The sequence below is a fragment of the Aplidium turbinatum genome, chromosome 15 (assembly GCF_918807975.1).
Source record: "Aplidium turbinatum chromosome 15, kaAplTurb1.1, whole genome shotgun sequence".
NCBI lineage: Eukaryota > Metazoa > Chordata > Ascidiacea > Aplousobranchia > Polyclinidae > Aplidium > Aplidium turbinatum.
In genome coordinates, this window is record NC_137486.1 from 19,437,889 (window position 1) to 19,453,167 (window position 15,279).

Consider the following 15,279-nt stretch of genomic DNA (forward strand, 5'->3'; position numbering starts at 1 on the left):
AAGAACTGGGGAAAAAGTTTCAATGTTTCGATTTCCAGCAGATCCTGAATTGCGTAAGGCTTGGATTAGAGCTATATCCAGGGAAAATTTAACTGTGACACCACACACAAGAATTTGTGGTAAGCATTTCTACGGAGATGATTTTGAAACAACATCAATCGATAGCCGCTTAGATCGCCAACAACGCAGAGAGTCTGCGAAACTTAATCAGCCACGGTTGAAGCCATCAGCTGTGCCTCGCATTTTTGCTGGCCTGCCTCACTATCTGACAAAACCGGCTCCAGTAAAGCGCTCAACTTCTGCTGCAACTGCCTCAGAAAGACTGAAAAAAGACAAAGCTAAACTTCAAGATCAAAATGAAGAATTTCTGTTGCAAGACTCTTGTTGTGATTTGGGTTCTTTAAAAGATAAACTCAATGAAGTGGTTATTCCTTCTGGATATATCAAATTGTTAAAAGAATCTTCTTTGGAATTCCACTTTATAACATATAACAATGGCAGCCACATTTCTCCTCAGTTAATGGCATCTTTGGTGGTAGGGGAAACTTTAGATGTGCATGCATTTGTATGTTCTATTTCTGTGCCACAAGAAACATTTCAGCATCTGATGAGCTCCGATTCATTAAGCAAAGTATCAGAGCTTTGCAATATTCTGGCATTCTGCAAAAACCTTATAGAATCACCAAGTGGTAACAATAGTAAGACTTTTGCCAAGTCGGCTGTTGCAGCCCTTGAGCAATGCAAAGCAAACCTGGAAGAAAACGAAAGCCAAGATGAAGGTTTACCCCTAATTCAATTTGTGTCCGAGCAACTTCAGTTGTTGTACATAGATAAAAATGGCCGACGGTATTCACCCAGGTTACTAACCATGTCGTTTCTGTGGCAGCTCACTAGCAACTCACTATACAAAAAGCTTAGTGAGTTTTTTATACTGCCATCAGTCAGAAGACTTCAGCAAGTTTCGAGTGATTGTAATGTAGAGACTAAATCTATAGATTTGCAATACCTGAAGCAACGAACTGTCGACTTATCTGAAGGAGAAAAAATGGTAACCTTGCTTATTGATGAGGTATACACTGCACAAAGGGTTGAATATTGCAATGGTGCTTTCATTGGATTAACAGAGGAAGGCCAACGAGCGAAAACCGTGTTGACATTTATGGTGCAATCAGTATGTAAAAAATATAAAGATGTTGTGTGCCTGGTGCCAATTGAAAAGATAAGTACACAGCTGCTTCGAACCTTCTTTAACAAAGTGATGCAATCTCTAGATGAAATTTTCTTTGTTGTTGCTATATCTGTTGACAATCATGTGTGCAATAGGTAAGCTTATAATATGCTTGATGACAACTATCTATAGCAAATTTAATAGGATTACAGGGTGTTTCAAAAATTTAACACCATTAACCTTTAATATGTATTAAAATCAAGGTTGTGAAAAATCCTATGTTTATGGGTTTTTTTACAACAATGATTTCAATACATTTCAAAGGTAAATGGTGTCAGATTTTTTTAAACACCCTGTCACGTATTATATTTTAATCCTATTTCAATATTGTTTTTCACAACCCGTCCATAAAACAGAATTTTTAAAAATGTGAAAATAGAAGAAATGCTGTTCAGAATTGTTGTTAAACCTTGATTATCATTTTATAATAACATGCTAAAGCATTAGGCTATTGTTTTCACATTCAATCAAAGTCCAACCGGTTTTATGATATCTGAAAATTTTTTGCAAAAAAATTGGACTGCAAATGGTTAAAATGTAATAGTTTTTATACAAACAATTTCTGCACTAAAGTCCCAATATGGAGAAAAGTTACAAGTTTATTGCAAACTGTTTTTCGCCAGTTTTTTTTTTTGGCTGACAAAACTGAAACAACCTCGATTGAAAGAAGTGGTGTCACGTTTTTTGAAACATCTTGTCTATTGAATGAAACTGGTTTAATATTACATGCTAAAATTTATGTGTGATTTATAATGGGTTATGCATTTTCAGGAAGTTGTTTATGGATTTATGTGGAAGCAATAAGCTCTCAAACAGCATTGCACACCCTTCAAGGAATGGAGAGCGTTTATTTCTCTTGTTTGACTTCACCCACAACTTTAAAAACATTTTTAACAATTTTGTGAATAAGAAGCGATTCCACATTCCTCATATTTCTGGTGCTGAACATATTTTGGGAGAGCAATGCACAGCTGAATTTGCACATATAAAGCGCTTGTACACTCTTGAAGAGCATAAACCTCTGAAAGTAGCATTTGCACTGAAGAAGGCATCACTTAACCTAAGCAATATTGCCCGCACCTCACCTCTACACGCTTTAAGTAAGTACAGTAGCTTTTGTAAGCAGGGCTCAAATGAAGATCCTCCCCGGTCCTTTGGAGTGATGATGATCGCCCCTACAAAGGTTGACTCAAACTTAACTTCCCTCTCCCCCAGAAAATGGTCACGGGATCTTCAGTTGATCCTTCAACCCTATGCAGGCTACATTTTCACATTATTTAGTCATCTAACTTGTTTTAGTTTGTATAAGAAAATTACATTATATATTTATTGTATCATAAAACAATGAAAACTATTAATACTACAAAAAGTGCTCAATGCCAAGCAAAAAGGCAAAGCAGAGCGAATTAAATCAAATATAGTTATTATTATTTGAAGCCTTTACAAATTGTTTCACCTATCGGATCATCAGAAGGTCTTATTCAAATAGATTCTATTTGAATAAGACCTTCTGATGATCCGATAGGTGAAACAATTTGTAAAGGCTTCAAATAATAATAACTATATTTGATTTATTGTATCATATATATATAATCCAGAAATTGATTGCAGCAGTTGCAATTCATATATATATATAATTTTGGTTTTTCACTTGCAGGTGTGTTTAGTGAATCCACCGTAAATGGACTTCTTATGTATGCTGACACCAATCCGGGCTTTAAGGAAACTGCCAAATTTCTCCAATTCATCTGCAATGTTTGGAAGGTGATGTCTGTCAAAACACCATTCAAAGGTATATTTTCCAAGTGTGATTAATATTTTTAAATATAGCCAGTCGTTACGGCACGTCGGCACAGGTTACTAGTTTTCTCTGGGCATATTTTCTGTACAGTTTATGCACAACTTTTTAGAAAGCTGCACAAAGATTTTTTGCAATTGAAGTAAAACATTTGGATTTTTTCCTAGAATTTTATTACTTTTTTGTACAAATGACCTAGTTGTTACTTACAGAGTAAGTTTAGAAGCTCATTGAAAAATCAATCTGATTATGTTTTGAATTTTGAGACTAAAAGATGCAAAAATGCACACGGCCTTGCACTTGGTATACAGGGAACCTTTACTTTAGAACTCTAACCAGCCTTCACTATTTTTAACAACTTTTATATATATATTTCAGGCATGGCAAAAAATGATGAGATGTGCATGCCAATGAAGTTCACTTCAACGGAAGAAGAAAAACCTGCAAATTTACGCTTTCTTAAGTCAGCAAAGGATATTTTAGTGAAATGGCAGCAATCCGGCACTTCTGGGCTTACAGACCAAACATTCCTAGCATGCATTCAAACCATGTCTGCAATGCCTGAACTTGCTCAATACTTGCACGACAAGATTGGATTGAAGTATGTGTTACCGGGAAAATTTACCTCTGATCCAATCGAAGGCCGTTTCGGGTGGTACCGCCAGGTTAGTGGAGGAAACTTTTTTATGTCCATAAAGCAACTGCTTGAGGCAGAAAAGAAAATACGCAAGTTGAGTTTGCTTCAACAACATGGCATACTGGCTGCATCCAAATTATGTTCGCTTGACTCTATTTCTCTGGGAAGCGGAAAGCTTATTAATGCAGACAGCTCCATTGTTTCTTGGCTCGAAAGGTTTTTCTCAGAGGTAACACTTGATGATTTGTCGGAGACAGATGCAAATGTGGCATATTTTGTGAGTGGCTACATTGCAAGAAGTATATCCCGAAGACGACGGTGTTCGCCCTGTAAAGTTCTGTTGGTAAAAAGTGATGACTGCCCAGCCCCAACATGTGAATCTGAAGAGCATGTGAAATTGTTTGAAATTGCCAATCGAGGTGGTCTGTCTGTCCCAACAGAATTTTGTTTTTCTGCAACAACATTGGCTGTTCACTATTACAGTGCAGTGATATCTGATTATAATGCAAAAGAGAAGTTGTGGACTGCACCAAACCAGCGCTCCGTGTTTATACGAGCCCTGAAAAAGATAGTGGAGGCGTCGAACGTTTACAGAGGTGCATTCAAACAGATGTGTTCTGCAGGCCACTCAAATTTCGAACTTATTCTTCAAACAGCATTTAATTGTTTTGCTAAAAATGAGTTGAAACGTTTTAATGCACCTGGACGTGAGGAACCAGAGAAAACGGCCCGGAAAGTACGAAAACTTACCAGTGGCAGTGGTACAAAAACTGCATCATGACTTACATTAATTAGAAATTTAGGAAAGCCACGGACCCTTTAGCCCCCCTGCCACGTCTATGGTTATTTTACCGGTACTAGTTGTAATGTATTGGAACCGCACCGTTGCACTCTTAATTTTGTGTGGGAATTCGCCCTTGCCAGTGTCCCGCGTTTTGCTTTACGCGCTTTTCATGAGAGCAAGTCTTTTAGGCGCAGACAGTTAGGCGCCAGTCAAATAGGCGCGCACACTGTGGTCTGTGGCGTCTGGATATTTAGGTGCGGAGCACTGTGGCGCCCGTTCATTTAGGTGCTATTCCTAGTAAAGTCTGCAGATTGTATCAGCTTGGCATGTAGGGCAATGCTTTTCACACAAAATGTTGTATTGAACAGAAAAACATAATGTTTTTTAATGCGCGTGTTCGGCACTTATTTGTTGTTAGTCCAGGTTTGCGGCGGCGAAAGCTTTATCAATAAATTATTCAAGTTTGCGAACATAACTGAGTTCACTTTTAGTGAGTCAAATAATAACTACCGGTACACTAAACATCAGTAAAAAATATACCGTAGTCTATATTCAAGCGGGTGGTAGGCTTGAGTGAAGAGTAGCCTAACTTAGTTTTCCATCAAAACCCCGACTAGGTTTAATAACGAGCAAAGTCGCACCATTATGCTTGCAACTTGTAGGCAGGGTTCATAATGCTCTATGGAAATGTATTATTATTCATGTTGTAAAGCGTTGTCTCATACGTAGCCTACTCGCAATACGACCAGTCGACCAATCCATCCCGAGTAAAAGTAATTGCGAAAGATAACAGATTAAGTAAAGTTCCATCTGGCTGCAACCTGTGTTCAGGATGCATTGCAAATGTCCTGTGGAGATGTGCTAACACCAAGAGTAGTAGAGCGTTGTCTGGCACCTCATCTCCACACGCGCATTAACAAAACAACATATGTTTCTAACCAATGTAACATTATATGTGAAAAGCATTGCCCTACATGCCAAGCTGATACAATCTGCAAACTTTACTAGGAATAGCACCTAAATGAACGGGCGCCACAGTGCTCCGCACCTAAATATCCAGACGCCTAACTGTCTGCGCCTAAAAGACGTGGACCCCTTTTCATGACGTCATAATTGGTCGCCTTTAGGCTTTCTTGACAGTGTTGTGCTATTTCTTCTTACATTCTGACATTTATTACATTATTACAATTATAAGTTCAATCGACTTAGTGTCGGAGTCATGTTGTAGTTGTCGAAGTCTGTGCAACATTACATGGTGTCAGAGATGGATTCGATGCAAGCAACAAAGTCAGAGATGAATTTCCAACAAGGAAATGTTGCAGATAATTTTAAAAAGTGGAGGCAGATGGTCGAGTTAACGTTCAAATTTGCGAATTTTTGTGATAGTAGGAAAACTAATCACCGAACGTCTAGGCCATTATACCCGCAGTCAAATCTAGAAGAATGCAGCTACTTGTTGCTGCTGATGAAAACGCTATTGCTGATGAAAGCGTTGCTGCTGATAAAAGTGTTATTGCTGATAAAAGCGTTGCTGCTGATGAAAACGTTATTGCTGAATGCTGATGAAAACGTTGCTGTAGATGATTTTAACGACGAGCCCAATGTGCCATGTAAAAATAATATGCCAGCACCGTGTACTACCCGTTCTGGCCGGATAGTGAAGCCGCCTGATAGATATGGTGTTTGTGTAACTTGAATCGTTTTGTATGTATAGTGATACGTGGAGATTTCGTGTTGTGCATCATGCATACAATGTAGACTTGTGCTGTTATCGGAGTTTGCACAACGAGAGTATACGAACTATAAGTTTAATGCTTGCTGTTCACTTTGAGTCACTGGAAAATTGTGTAGTAAACGTGACATCGTTATTGCATCTGCAGTTAATAGTGTACTCCACTCCATAATTTTAATCTGTTTGTGTATCGATAGATAGTTCCTTTCTTTCTTCAGACAAAGGGGAATGTAATGTATTGGAACCGCACCGTTGCACTCATAATTGTGTGTGGGAATTCGCCCTTACCAGTGTCTCGCATTTTACTTTGCGCGCTTTTCATGACGTCATAATTGGTCGCCTTTAGGCTTCCTTGACAGTGTTGCACCATTCTTTTTACATTCTGACATTTATTACGTTATTATAATTATAAGTTCAATCGACTTAGTGTCGGAGTCATGTTGTAGTTGTCGAAGTCTGTGTAACATTACACTAGCAAGCTCCTACTTATTCCTTGTTGTTTGCAATTAATTTTGACAAAGTACTTGAAAAGATAGAAATCGTTTAAATTTGCATAACGTTAGAAATAACTAATTTATTTGGTCGATATGCGTTGTATTTAATGTGCTGGCGTTATTTTATCATAGAACTTTACATATTTCTTGATTTTACAATTGTTTTTTAACAACGTAACTGAAGATGCAAGTCGTTTACACATGCGAAACGTTGGAAATAAAACAGAGAAGATGTCAGTCACTTGTATATTGCAAAACGTTAATCATCATTGTGCTTATATGGTAACTGCAGGCTTTGCAAATAGCTTAGAAAAGCAATGGCTTTTATTGCGACAACGTCGTACCTTCAGTTGGCGCCTCGTATTTGTAGTTTCGCATCCCTGAATGTTTAGGTATCCCTGGTGTCAGTAAGGAAATCACGAAGTTCAGGTTGTTTTAAAGCTTTCTTCATTAAAGCAGCAACTCTATCTGACGCCAACACAAAATTGTTAGGTAGATCAATATCTTCCTTCAACGGAACAGGTATCTCAAATCGACCATCTTTCAACTCAATATTCGGTTCAACAAGTTCTCTAGCCAACTTATCATTGCGAGACAATTCACAGGTTTCATTTTGCAACGTCAAATCCTGAATGACTTTATTCAGGTCTGCTATTTCCATATCACGAGACTCAATTTTACGCTGAAAGCCAGAGATGACATCCGACTCTGAAGACGTCTGCACTCTGCACACTTTAGCAACGCTTTCCTCTAAGGGTGACTTACCACCACAAGCCAACCAACCGAGAGGAGTGAGTAAAGCATGCGGTTCACTACGATTTTCACCAACACGTTCTTCTTTTGCCCACATCAAATAAGCGTTGTCGTTGCCAATCAGTACATCTACAGTACTACAATCATTCAAATGAAACATATTCACGTCATGAAAATGACGGAAACCATTTAAATCTTGTTTATGCGGTAAAGTTTTAACATCATCAGCCCAAGCTGGGTTAACCACCGAAGTTATATCACAAAACAGTTCATCTGTCTCTAACGACTGGATGTTGAGTTTTACAAGGTTAGCACAAGTAGGTTTCTGACCAGCCAGAGTATCCATTTTAAACGACGCTTTATCGTACGGTTTAAGATCAAGTTCACACACCAAGTCACTCGAAACAAACGTCAACTGCGAACCAGGATCATGCTGACAATACACCAACTTCGATTTGCCAGTCATTGGATTCAAAACACGAGCAGCAGTAACGCGGTTAAAGGCTGCTTTAACATTTCCAATCTTAACATTACGCACAGGAACTCTGGCACGAGCATCATCTTTCCCAACCGAATCCAGAGAATCACGTGACGTCACATAAAAATCATGCAGAAGAAAATAGTGTTTCCTATCGTTGTTAGGCCCACACTTACGACAGTTATTTGCATGAACGCAATCCCTAACCATATGCTGGCGCAAACAATTCAAGCATTTGCCAGCTTTCACAATGACATCTCTCCGATCTTTAGGTGTCAAGCGCAAAAATTCTTTACAATTAGACAAAAAATGATATTCAACTTGACCACGTGACGAACAACAAATGCATGCCGGTAGGTTTTTACGTCTGGCTTCACCACCGCGCGGTGCGCCAACAACAGTCGAGTACTGCGAACTCCCTGACATCACATCATCGTGGGGTTTTACGGACGTCTGCCTAACCGGACATGAAGGCAATTTTCCTTTGCCAAACTTTTTAAAATGCTGCGACTCACCAGAATCGCCCATTAGCATAATGCTAAAATCAGTCGACTTACGCGTTTCCTCTCGTACAACAAAATCGAACAAACTCTGAAAAGTAGGCTCATTAGTGCCACCATACTGATCACCTAAAAAGTCAAGATAACGCTGCTTAGCGTCAAACGGGAGTCGCTTAGCCAAATCCAAAACAAAACGTCCTTCCAATTTGTCACGCTGACCATAAGCTTGCGCGTAAAGCAAACACTGCGATAATTCATCTTTAAACTCTTTCAGATCACTGGAAGAGGTCGAAGTCAATTTGCTACCATAGCGATACTTTCTAATTTCCGGTTCTGCAAAAAGACCTCCACGAACCCCAAAACGCTGGGACAAGCGAGCTAACGACATTTCTATCCTGTCTTCCTCTGACAAGCCAGGGGTGTCAGAAACCAAATTAGCAATCGTTTGCGCAGCTGTTCTAACACAAGCTGCTTGTAACAAAGTCAAACAAGTCCCCTTAAAGGGCGAAGCTGCCATTAAGGCCGTAACACGATTTTTAAAGAAGATAAATGGCATATTATTACCATCGTAACCAATCAAGGCCGCCTTATCGAAAAACGTCCTACTATTTTGGTATTCAAAAAAGCAATCCTGCTGTTGAGAACTCGATTTAGCGGGAGAAGACAAGCTATATCCCTTAAGGGGCTGAGTGGGCTCAGTCACATGCACAGCCCGACCACGATCCTCACACACGTTAAAATCAGGAGACGCGATACGCCTCTCACAACCACCCAAATTACGTGTAGCTGGGCGATCAAAACCTAGCGGCGCAGAAAACTGTGAAGGGGGCAAAGCATTACTACTAATGGCGGCCCCGTGACCTGTACGCTCTGGGGGAGGAGTTCGGTTGTAATTCGCAGACCTTGGCTCTACAGCATTCGGAAGACCCTTAGCCGCGGCCCCGAGACCTCCTGAAACAGCTGGAAAACGTGTGGATTGCCCTGGTCCACTCACAGGTTGAACGGGCGTTTGGAAAAGGTTATGTAAATTAAACTGCGATTGATGTTCATTTCTGGAATGCCTAGAAGAGCTCTTCTTAGAGCTACGCCGAGAGCCCACCTCTGATCGATATTCAGCTAAAACTACCTCTTTACGTTGTTCAGCCCTCAACTGAGCGTCTTTGAGTGCGAACTCAGCAGCTCTCGCGGCGGCCTCAGCTGCTCTCGCTTCGGCCTCAGCTCGAATGGCCTCAGCAGCTCTCGCTTCGGCCTCAGCTCTCGCGGCAGCCTCAGCTCGAATGACCTCAGCAGCTCTCGCGGCAGCCTCAGCTCGAATGGCCTCAACTCTCGCTTCGGCCTCAGCTTGTATCTGGAGCTCCTCTCGTCTTAGCTGCAGGTTAATTTGTGCCACTATCCGAGACGAAGTCATAGACATCCTAGTGCTTACATTTGAGGCGCTATCCTCAGGATGTATGTCAGCATCCAACATATCTGAGAACTCACTTTCTTTTTGTTCAAAGTTATTTTTTAACGAGTTAAATTCGGGGTCTACCCTATCACGAAGTTCTGCCAAGATCGCAGAGTTAAAGATTTTAGTCAAATGAGCATGGAAATGCCGTAATTCCTCTTCTAAAGTAGATAATTTAGATCTAAAAATTAACAGTTCCTGCTTATCACTCAAAGAACCTAGGGCTACAGAAAGTTTCCCAATTTGAGTCAAAATATCCCGTCTAAGATGCCGGGCCTCTCGAACTGACTTAGCCTCATCGTTAATGGGTCCCTTCCCAGAATGGCCTGCCCGACCGCAAAGAACATCATCAGGCTTAAACTCAGTCGAGTCTACGGCGGTCGAGTCCTTGTCGCCACCGAGTGTAGACATATTAAATGTTGGGGCTAAATTTAACAATTAAAAAAATTAAGTTACACAAACACACAAAATTATTAGGCTACAGTAGTTATAAAAAACTTAACTGCAAAGACAGTAAAAATACAAAAAAGAATTTAAATGCACGATACCGTAGCTGTACAAGTATGAAGTCCTAAAGTCCACAAAACTTGCTTGGATTCTTCCACTTGAATCTACAAGCACAGATGGATTGTCTTTTAATCTTCTTTCTTGCCAATGATTGTCAAAGTTATTTTTCTTCAGTACCAAACTGAGAAGAAATGTCTTTACTTTTCTTTGCTTCTGTAAGAGTGTAGACTACCAACCAACAAATCTTCTTTTATTATTTCTTGTACTTCTAATTAGTTCTTCTGCACTAGCTGACAACAAACACGTCGTTTATTTTTATTTTTTGCTTTAATTTCTTCTTGACCTACCAACTGACAAGAACTCGTCTTTTATTTTTTATGGTCACAGCGGTAAACCATAATCTCTTCGTGGGAAAATTGTAACATAAGATTCCCGAATCCGTTTGTCTGTATATAATGACCGAAGAAACACACACTTGAACTTCTTTTCAAACAGTGTATTTCTGTAAAATTAGCCCGCGGTTATCGAAATGACTGGTGCAACGCCTTACACCTCAAAACTGTCACTACGATACAGATTACTTGGATAAAAGACGGAGAATTTGTCCAGCTAGCAAGCACCAAATAAACTAGTTAAATGTGCGACCGACTTCCAACAAACAACTTCGAGAATGAATCAGAAAAATTTGTGATAACTCAAAGGCACAATGTTTAAACCGGTTTCAACAGGTTTGACACGAGTCTTACGGACGATGGTGCAATTTTGGCTCATGTTTTAGGAATTTCCATGACGTAATATTCAGTAGACCCGAACGGTTTCTACATGACGTTTGACCAGGCGAACAACCGTCTGGAACAACTACAATGAAGTAAGAACTGCTAGAGAATTGATTACGCAACAAAACTGATAACGGCACAACATGTGATATTTAATTAAAGAAGCGAAAAGCGTCACATATTATTATGTTATGACACGGAACTCCAGCAATGTGCTAGAGAGCCCGGGAAGAGCAGTGACCATTTCTACACAACTCGAGAGTGGGTACCCCAGCACCGAACAGGCGGCCACTATTGCGGAGTACCATCAGTCGCGTCTTACGACTCGCTGGATGGGCAGCTTCACTATTCTGTCCGGCTGAAGCACGGGGATTCGATCCTAGATGAACAAGTTTTACTTTTAGGTACCAGTAGGTATCCAAGACCACTTCTGCTTTTGAAAACTGTCCACATAAAAAATTAACCTTTTTTAAATCACCAAATCAAATGAGCTGCAATTTTTATGATTTTTTATGACTGAGGTAAAATTTTATGACTATTTTATGTTTTTTTCAAAAAATGATAAATTTTATGATTTTTTATGATTTTATGCCGAGTGGGACCCATGTAATTGGTAAAGCGTAACGAATATGATGGTTGTGGGTTTTTATTGCAATCATATAAATTAATATTGCACGTGAAATAATTAGGTTAACAATCGACCAGATTCAAACTTAAGGGGATGATTCATAGTAAAACGTTGTAAAAATTATAGAGAAAAAAATTAGCGCAATGAGAAGCAAAAATACTTCGAAGTCAAAACGAAAATCCATTTTTAGCAAAATTCTTGGATTTGGATATGTCCACCTGGAACTCAGCTTCTTGGTAAAGAATTTAGTTTCGCTAAATAAACGCATTGGAAACATTATAGCCCTTTCAAGACCTTATGAAGGTGGATATATCTTGATTAAATGACTGGGTTCTGTTCTATATCCTGTAACTGGACAGCGATTGTTGGCTTTCACGAACTTGTAGATGCACACGTAGCAGAAAACGTAGCCTGAAGTCTGCAGTGCTGTATCGTTCTTGCGATGCCTGAATGCAAATATGCACAGGTTGAAATAGAGAAAGGCGATGAAGACAATTGCTGCATAGATGAAAACGGCCACCGCCACCAGCGGTGTACAAACCGAAATTGGATGTTGTTGACGACCTATTTTTTTCCTCTATTGTTTCGTAGTTTGTACTAGCAGGTCACAATTCGATATAGAGTCAATACTTCAAAACACAGTGCAATCGCAACACACATGAACAATCCCACAATATTCAGTTCGATTTCTTTCTATAAAACAGTCTGAAAACTTCCTTTTCCATTGGTTTGAAAGTTGGAATACTGTATCTATTGCACAAGAAAGGAAGTTTTCTTCAAAAGACACTGAATTAGAAGGTAGAACGGAAGAGGAAACGTGGACTTCGAAAATGAAAACATGGAAAGAACAGCTGAAGAAAAGTCGGACAGAAAGAGGAAGATGCGATAAACAGAATTAGATGAGTGAATGATGATGATCTATTGCAAAGAAAATAAAATGGATAAATCAGAAATTATTAAATAGAACATATCTGCATGTAGTACCTGTTACACAGCGGACATATGCCTTTTCTTGGAACAACAATGTTAGGTTTTTTCAAACATTGCAATGGGGGTTCTGGAACCGCTTGTTTCATAACCTCCTTTACTGAATTTTCATTTGTATCATCAAACCACCAGTCAAGAAACTGAACACCAAAAACTCCTATTTCAACTCCAGTTGTTAGTAATTTTGTGAACAATTTTGAGAGGAAGTGGCTTGTTCTATAAAAATGCACAACTTTACACAAACAAATTCTTAGTAAAGATTTAAAACAATCTATTGCACCATTTCAAAGAGAATATCTACATATTTTTTGCAATTAAATGCATAAAAACAAAATGACTTTTAGTTTTGAACATGTTGAATTATCTTATTACAAGATCATATAGATACTGACAAACATGCTGAAAAAAAACAATAGTTATACAAATACAAAACTTAAAAAAAAATACACTTTTATTTCCATAAATTTTTAAATATTGAAATTTTGTATTGTTATGGAATCACACAAAATATGTAGGCTACAGTGTTAAAATATTTACATTATAACTTATTGCAAATCAGTTCTTGCATCATAAATATCACGGTTACTTACATGTCAGGAGTGGCTTGTAAAGGATTGGCAGATATTAACTTTATTTTCAACGCTTTGTATAGAGGAGAATGAAAACCCGAATAACCAATTGCATACATAAAATTATAATAAAGTACATAGATATTCCAAAGCATGTGGATGACAGGATAGCAATGATTGATGGCAGCTTGGCAAACTGAAAGAGACTGGGTACCTTTGAATTTGCTTTGTTCCTGGATTGCTGCATGCATGTTTGCTAACTTCAATTGTAAATAAGGGAAAATAGTCAAAGCCATAATTGAAAGCAAATGATGGCGGCTTTTTTGGGAAAAAGGTTTTGTTGTTCCTTTTAAATTGACAGGTTTTCTCTGCATGTCATAATAATACTCAGCAAAGGATGCCAGTTTGTTGGATAGAAAGTGATGTTGAATAATGCATTCAAGCACAGTATATAGCTCATCATACCAACGGTAAGTCCAGCTAAATTTGTGTGGAAACTTTTGCACCAAAATCTGCAAAACAAATATTATAAATTACTTTGATAGATAATAAAAAAACAGCACAATATGAAAAGTTGTTAACAAGAACATTTATATATTTCCACAAACCATTCCAATAGCAATCTTGAAAAGCCTTTGAGGAATAGTACCTACAGCTATTCTACCAGAATATATCATATAAAATACCCATTGAATCACTGGTGCAAGTCACGTGGTCCATGAACAAATATTGCGGCCTCATATTGAGGATGATGTTAATGAATCTGCAATAAACTTAGTTATTGAAGAAAATATCAACCAAGACCCAATACATGTCAAGCTAAAAACTCTCAACTGCACGCTTCATACAAGATTTCGTTATGAGATGCTGGAATCGTGTGCGGAAATATGTCAGAAAAAGTATTTATACCGGTAGTAAACTTTTGTTTAGCGACATAGGTTTAATTGCACCTTTTTATAAAGACAGTTTATAAGACTACATGAATAAGACAAAAAAACTACATATATTATCCTGATTGTGAAGAAGGGAGCATTCTTCCTGGCTATTAGCATAAGGCTGAGCAGTGAGCACTCACTAGTACAGAGAGCAGTTGCGATTTGCTAGCCATAACGATTTACCTTCCACGCTAGCCATTTAGACCATCCAATCAACCATATGTTTTTAGGCAGCTGGCTGTCAATTCTTGCTACAATTGGCTGACAAGAAACATATTATCCTGATGCTAAATATGTTATTTTGTAGCAAAAAAAAGTATTTAAAGAGACCTTAACAACATGATTCAAAGCAGGTCGAATTGAATTATTGAGATTGTCTTGAGCCATAGTTTCAAATATCGATGGAGTTCCTTCATGTTGTGCTGTTATGGCGGTAGATAATGGATCCCCAAACTCAGCCATCACTATGTTTTCATCTATTAAATGAGATTGCCTAAATATGATACTTTAGCAAAAGAAAAAAAAATATATGCCAGGTTAAAAACATTGGCACAGTTATTTAATGGCAGCACTTGGCTATTTGACCGGCACCGATCTTTTAATCTAAAACACTATTTGGCCGCCATGACATATTTTTTCTTTCACCTTCTCTGTCAAAGCAAAAGACGACAGAACAAATGAAAAAAGTGCATATATATATATATATAAGTTTAAAATTGAACGATTTTTTTCAACTGAATCAGTGGCGTGTACGATATTTGCCAGGCTGGTATTCCCTAGGATGTGAGTTTGATACTACCCGGAAGGGCTTTTTTTAAAGGCAGTGGTTATTTGACTGGCTCCGTCTTTTAATCTGAAACACTATTTGACCGGTCATGACGTATTCTTTTTCTCTTCTAAAGCAAAAGACGAGAGAAGAAAAAAGTGCCTATATAACTTCTGAATTCAACAATTTTATTCAACTGAGTCAGTGGCGCGTGCGATCTTTCTCAGGCTGGTGTTCCTGAGGGAATGAGTTCGATACTA

At 38.6% G+C, this 15,279-nt stretch overlaps 2 protein-coding genes across 2 annotated transcripts; one reads left to right on the plus strand and one right to left on the minus strand.

Moving 5' to 3' along the window:
* LOC145784043 (uncharacterized) lies at nt 1–5,656 on the plus strand. The gene is made up of 4 exons (XM_082595800.1): nt 1–1,323; nt 2,000–2,328; nt 2,886–3,020; nt 3,405–5,656. Exons 1-4 carry the CDS (start codon nt 23–25, stop codon nt 4,442–4,444), a joined length of 2,805 nt encoding a protein of 934 aa, XP_082451926.1. The 5' UTR covers nt 1–22; the 3' UTR covers nt 4,445–5,656.
* Nucleotides 5,657–10,878: 5,222 nt separating this feature from the next.
* LOC145784783 (peroxisome assembly protein 12-like) lies at nt 10,879–14,715 on the minus strand. Its single transcript, XM_082596634.1, has 4 exons — nt 14,584–14,715; nt 13,340–13,830; nt 12,747–12,965; nt 10,879–12,208 (listed from the first exon to the last, which is right to left on the minus strand). Exons 1-4 carry the CDS (start codon nt 14,713–14,715, stop codon nt 12,058–12,060), a joined length of 993 nt encoding a protein of 330 aa, XP_082452760.1. The 3' UTR covers nt 10,879–12,057.
* Between the last annotated feature and the right edge of the window lie 564 nt (nt 14,716–15,279).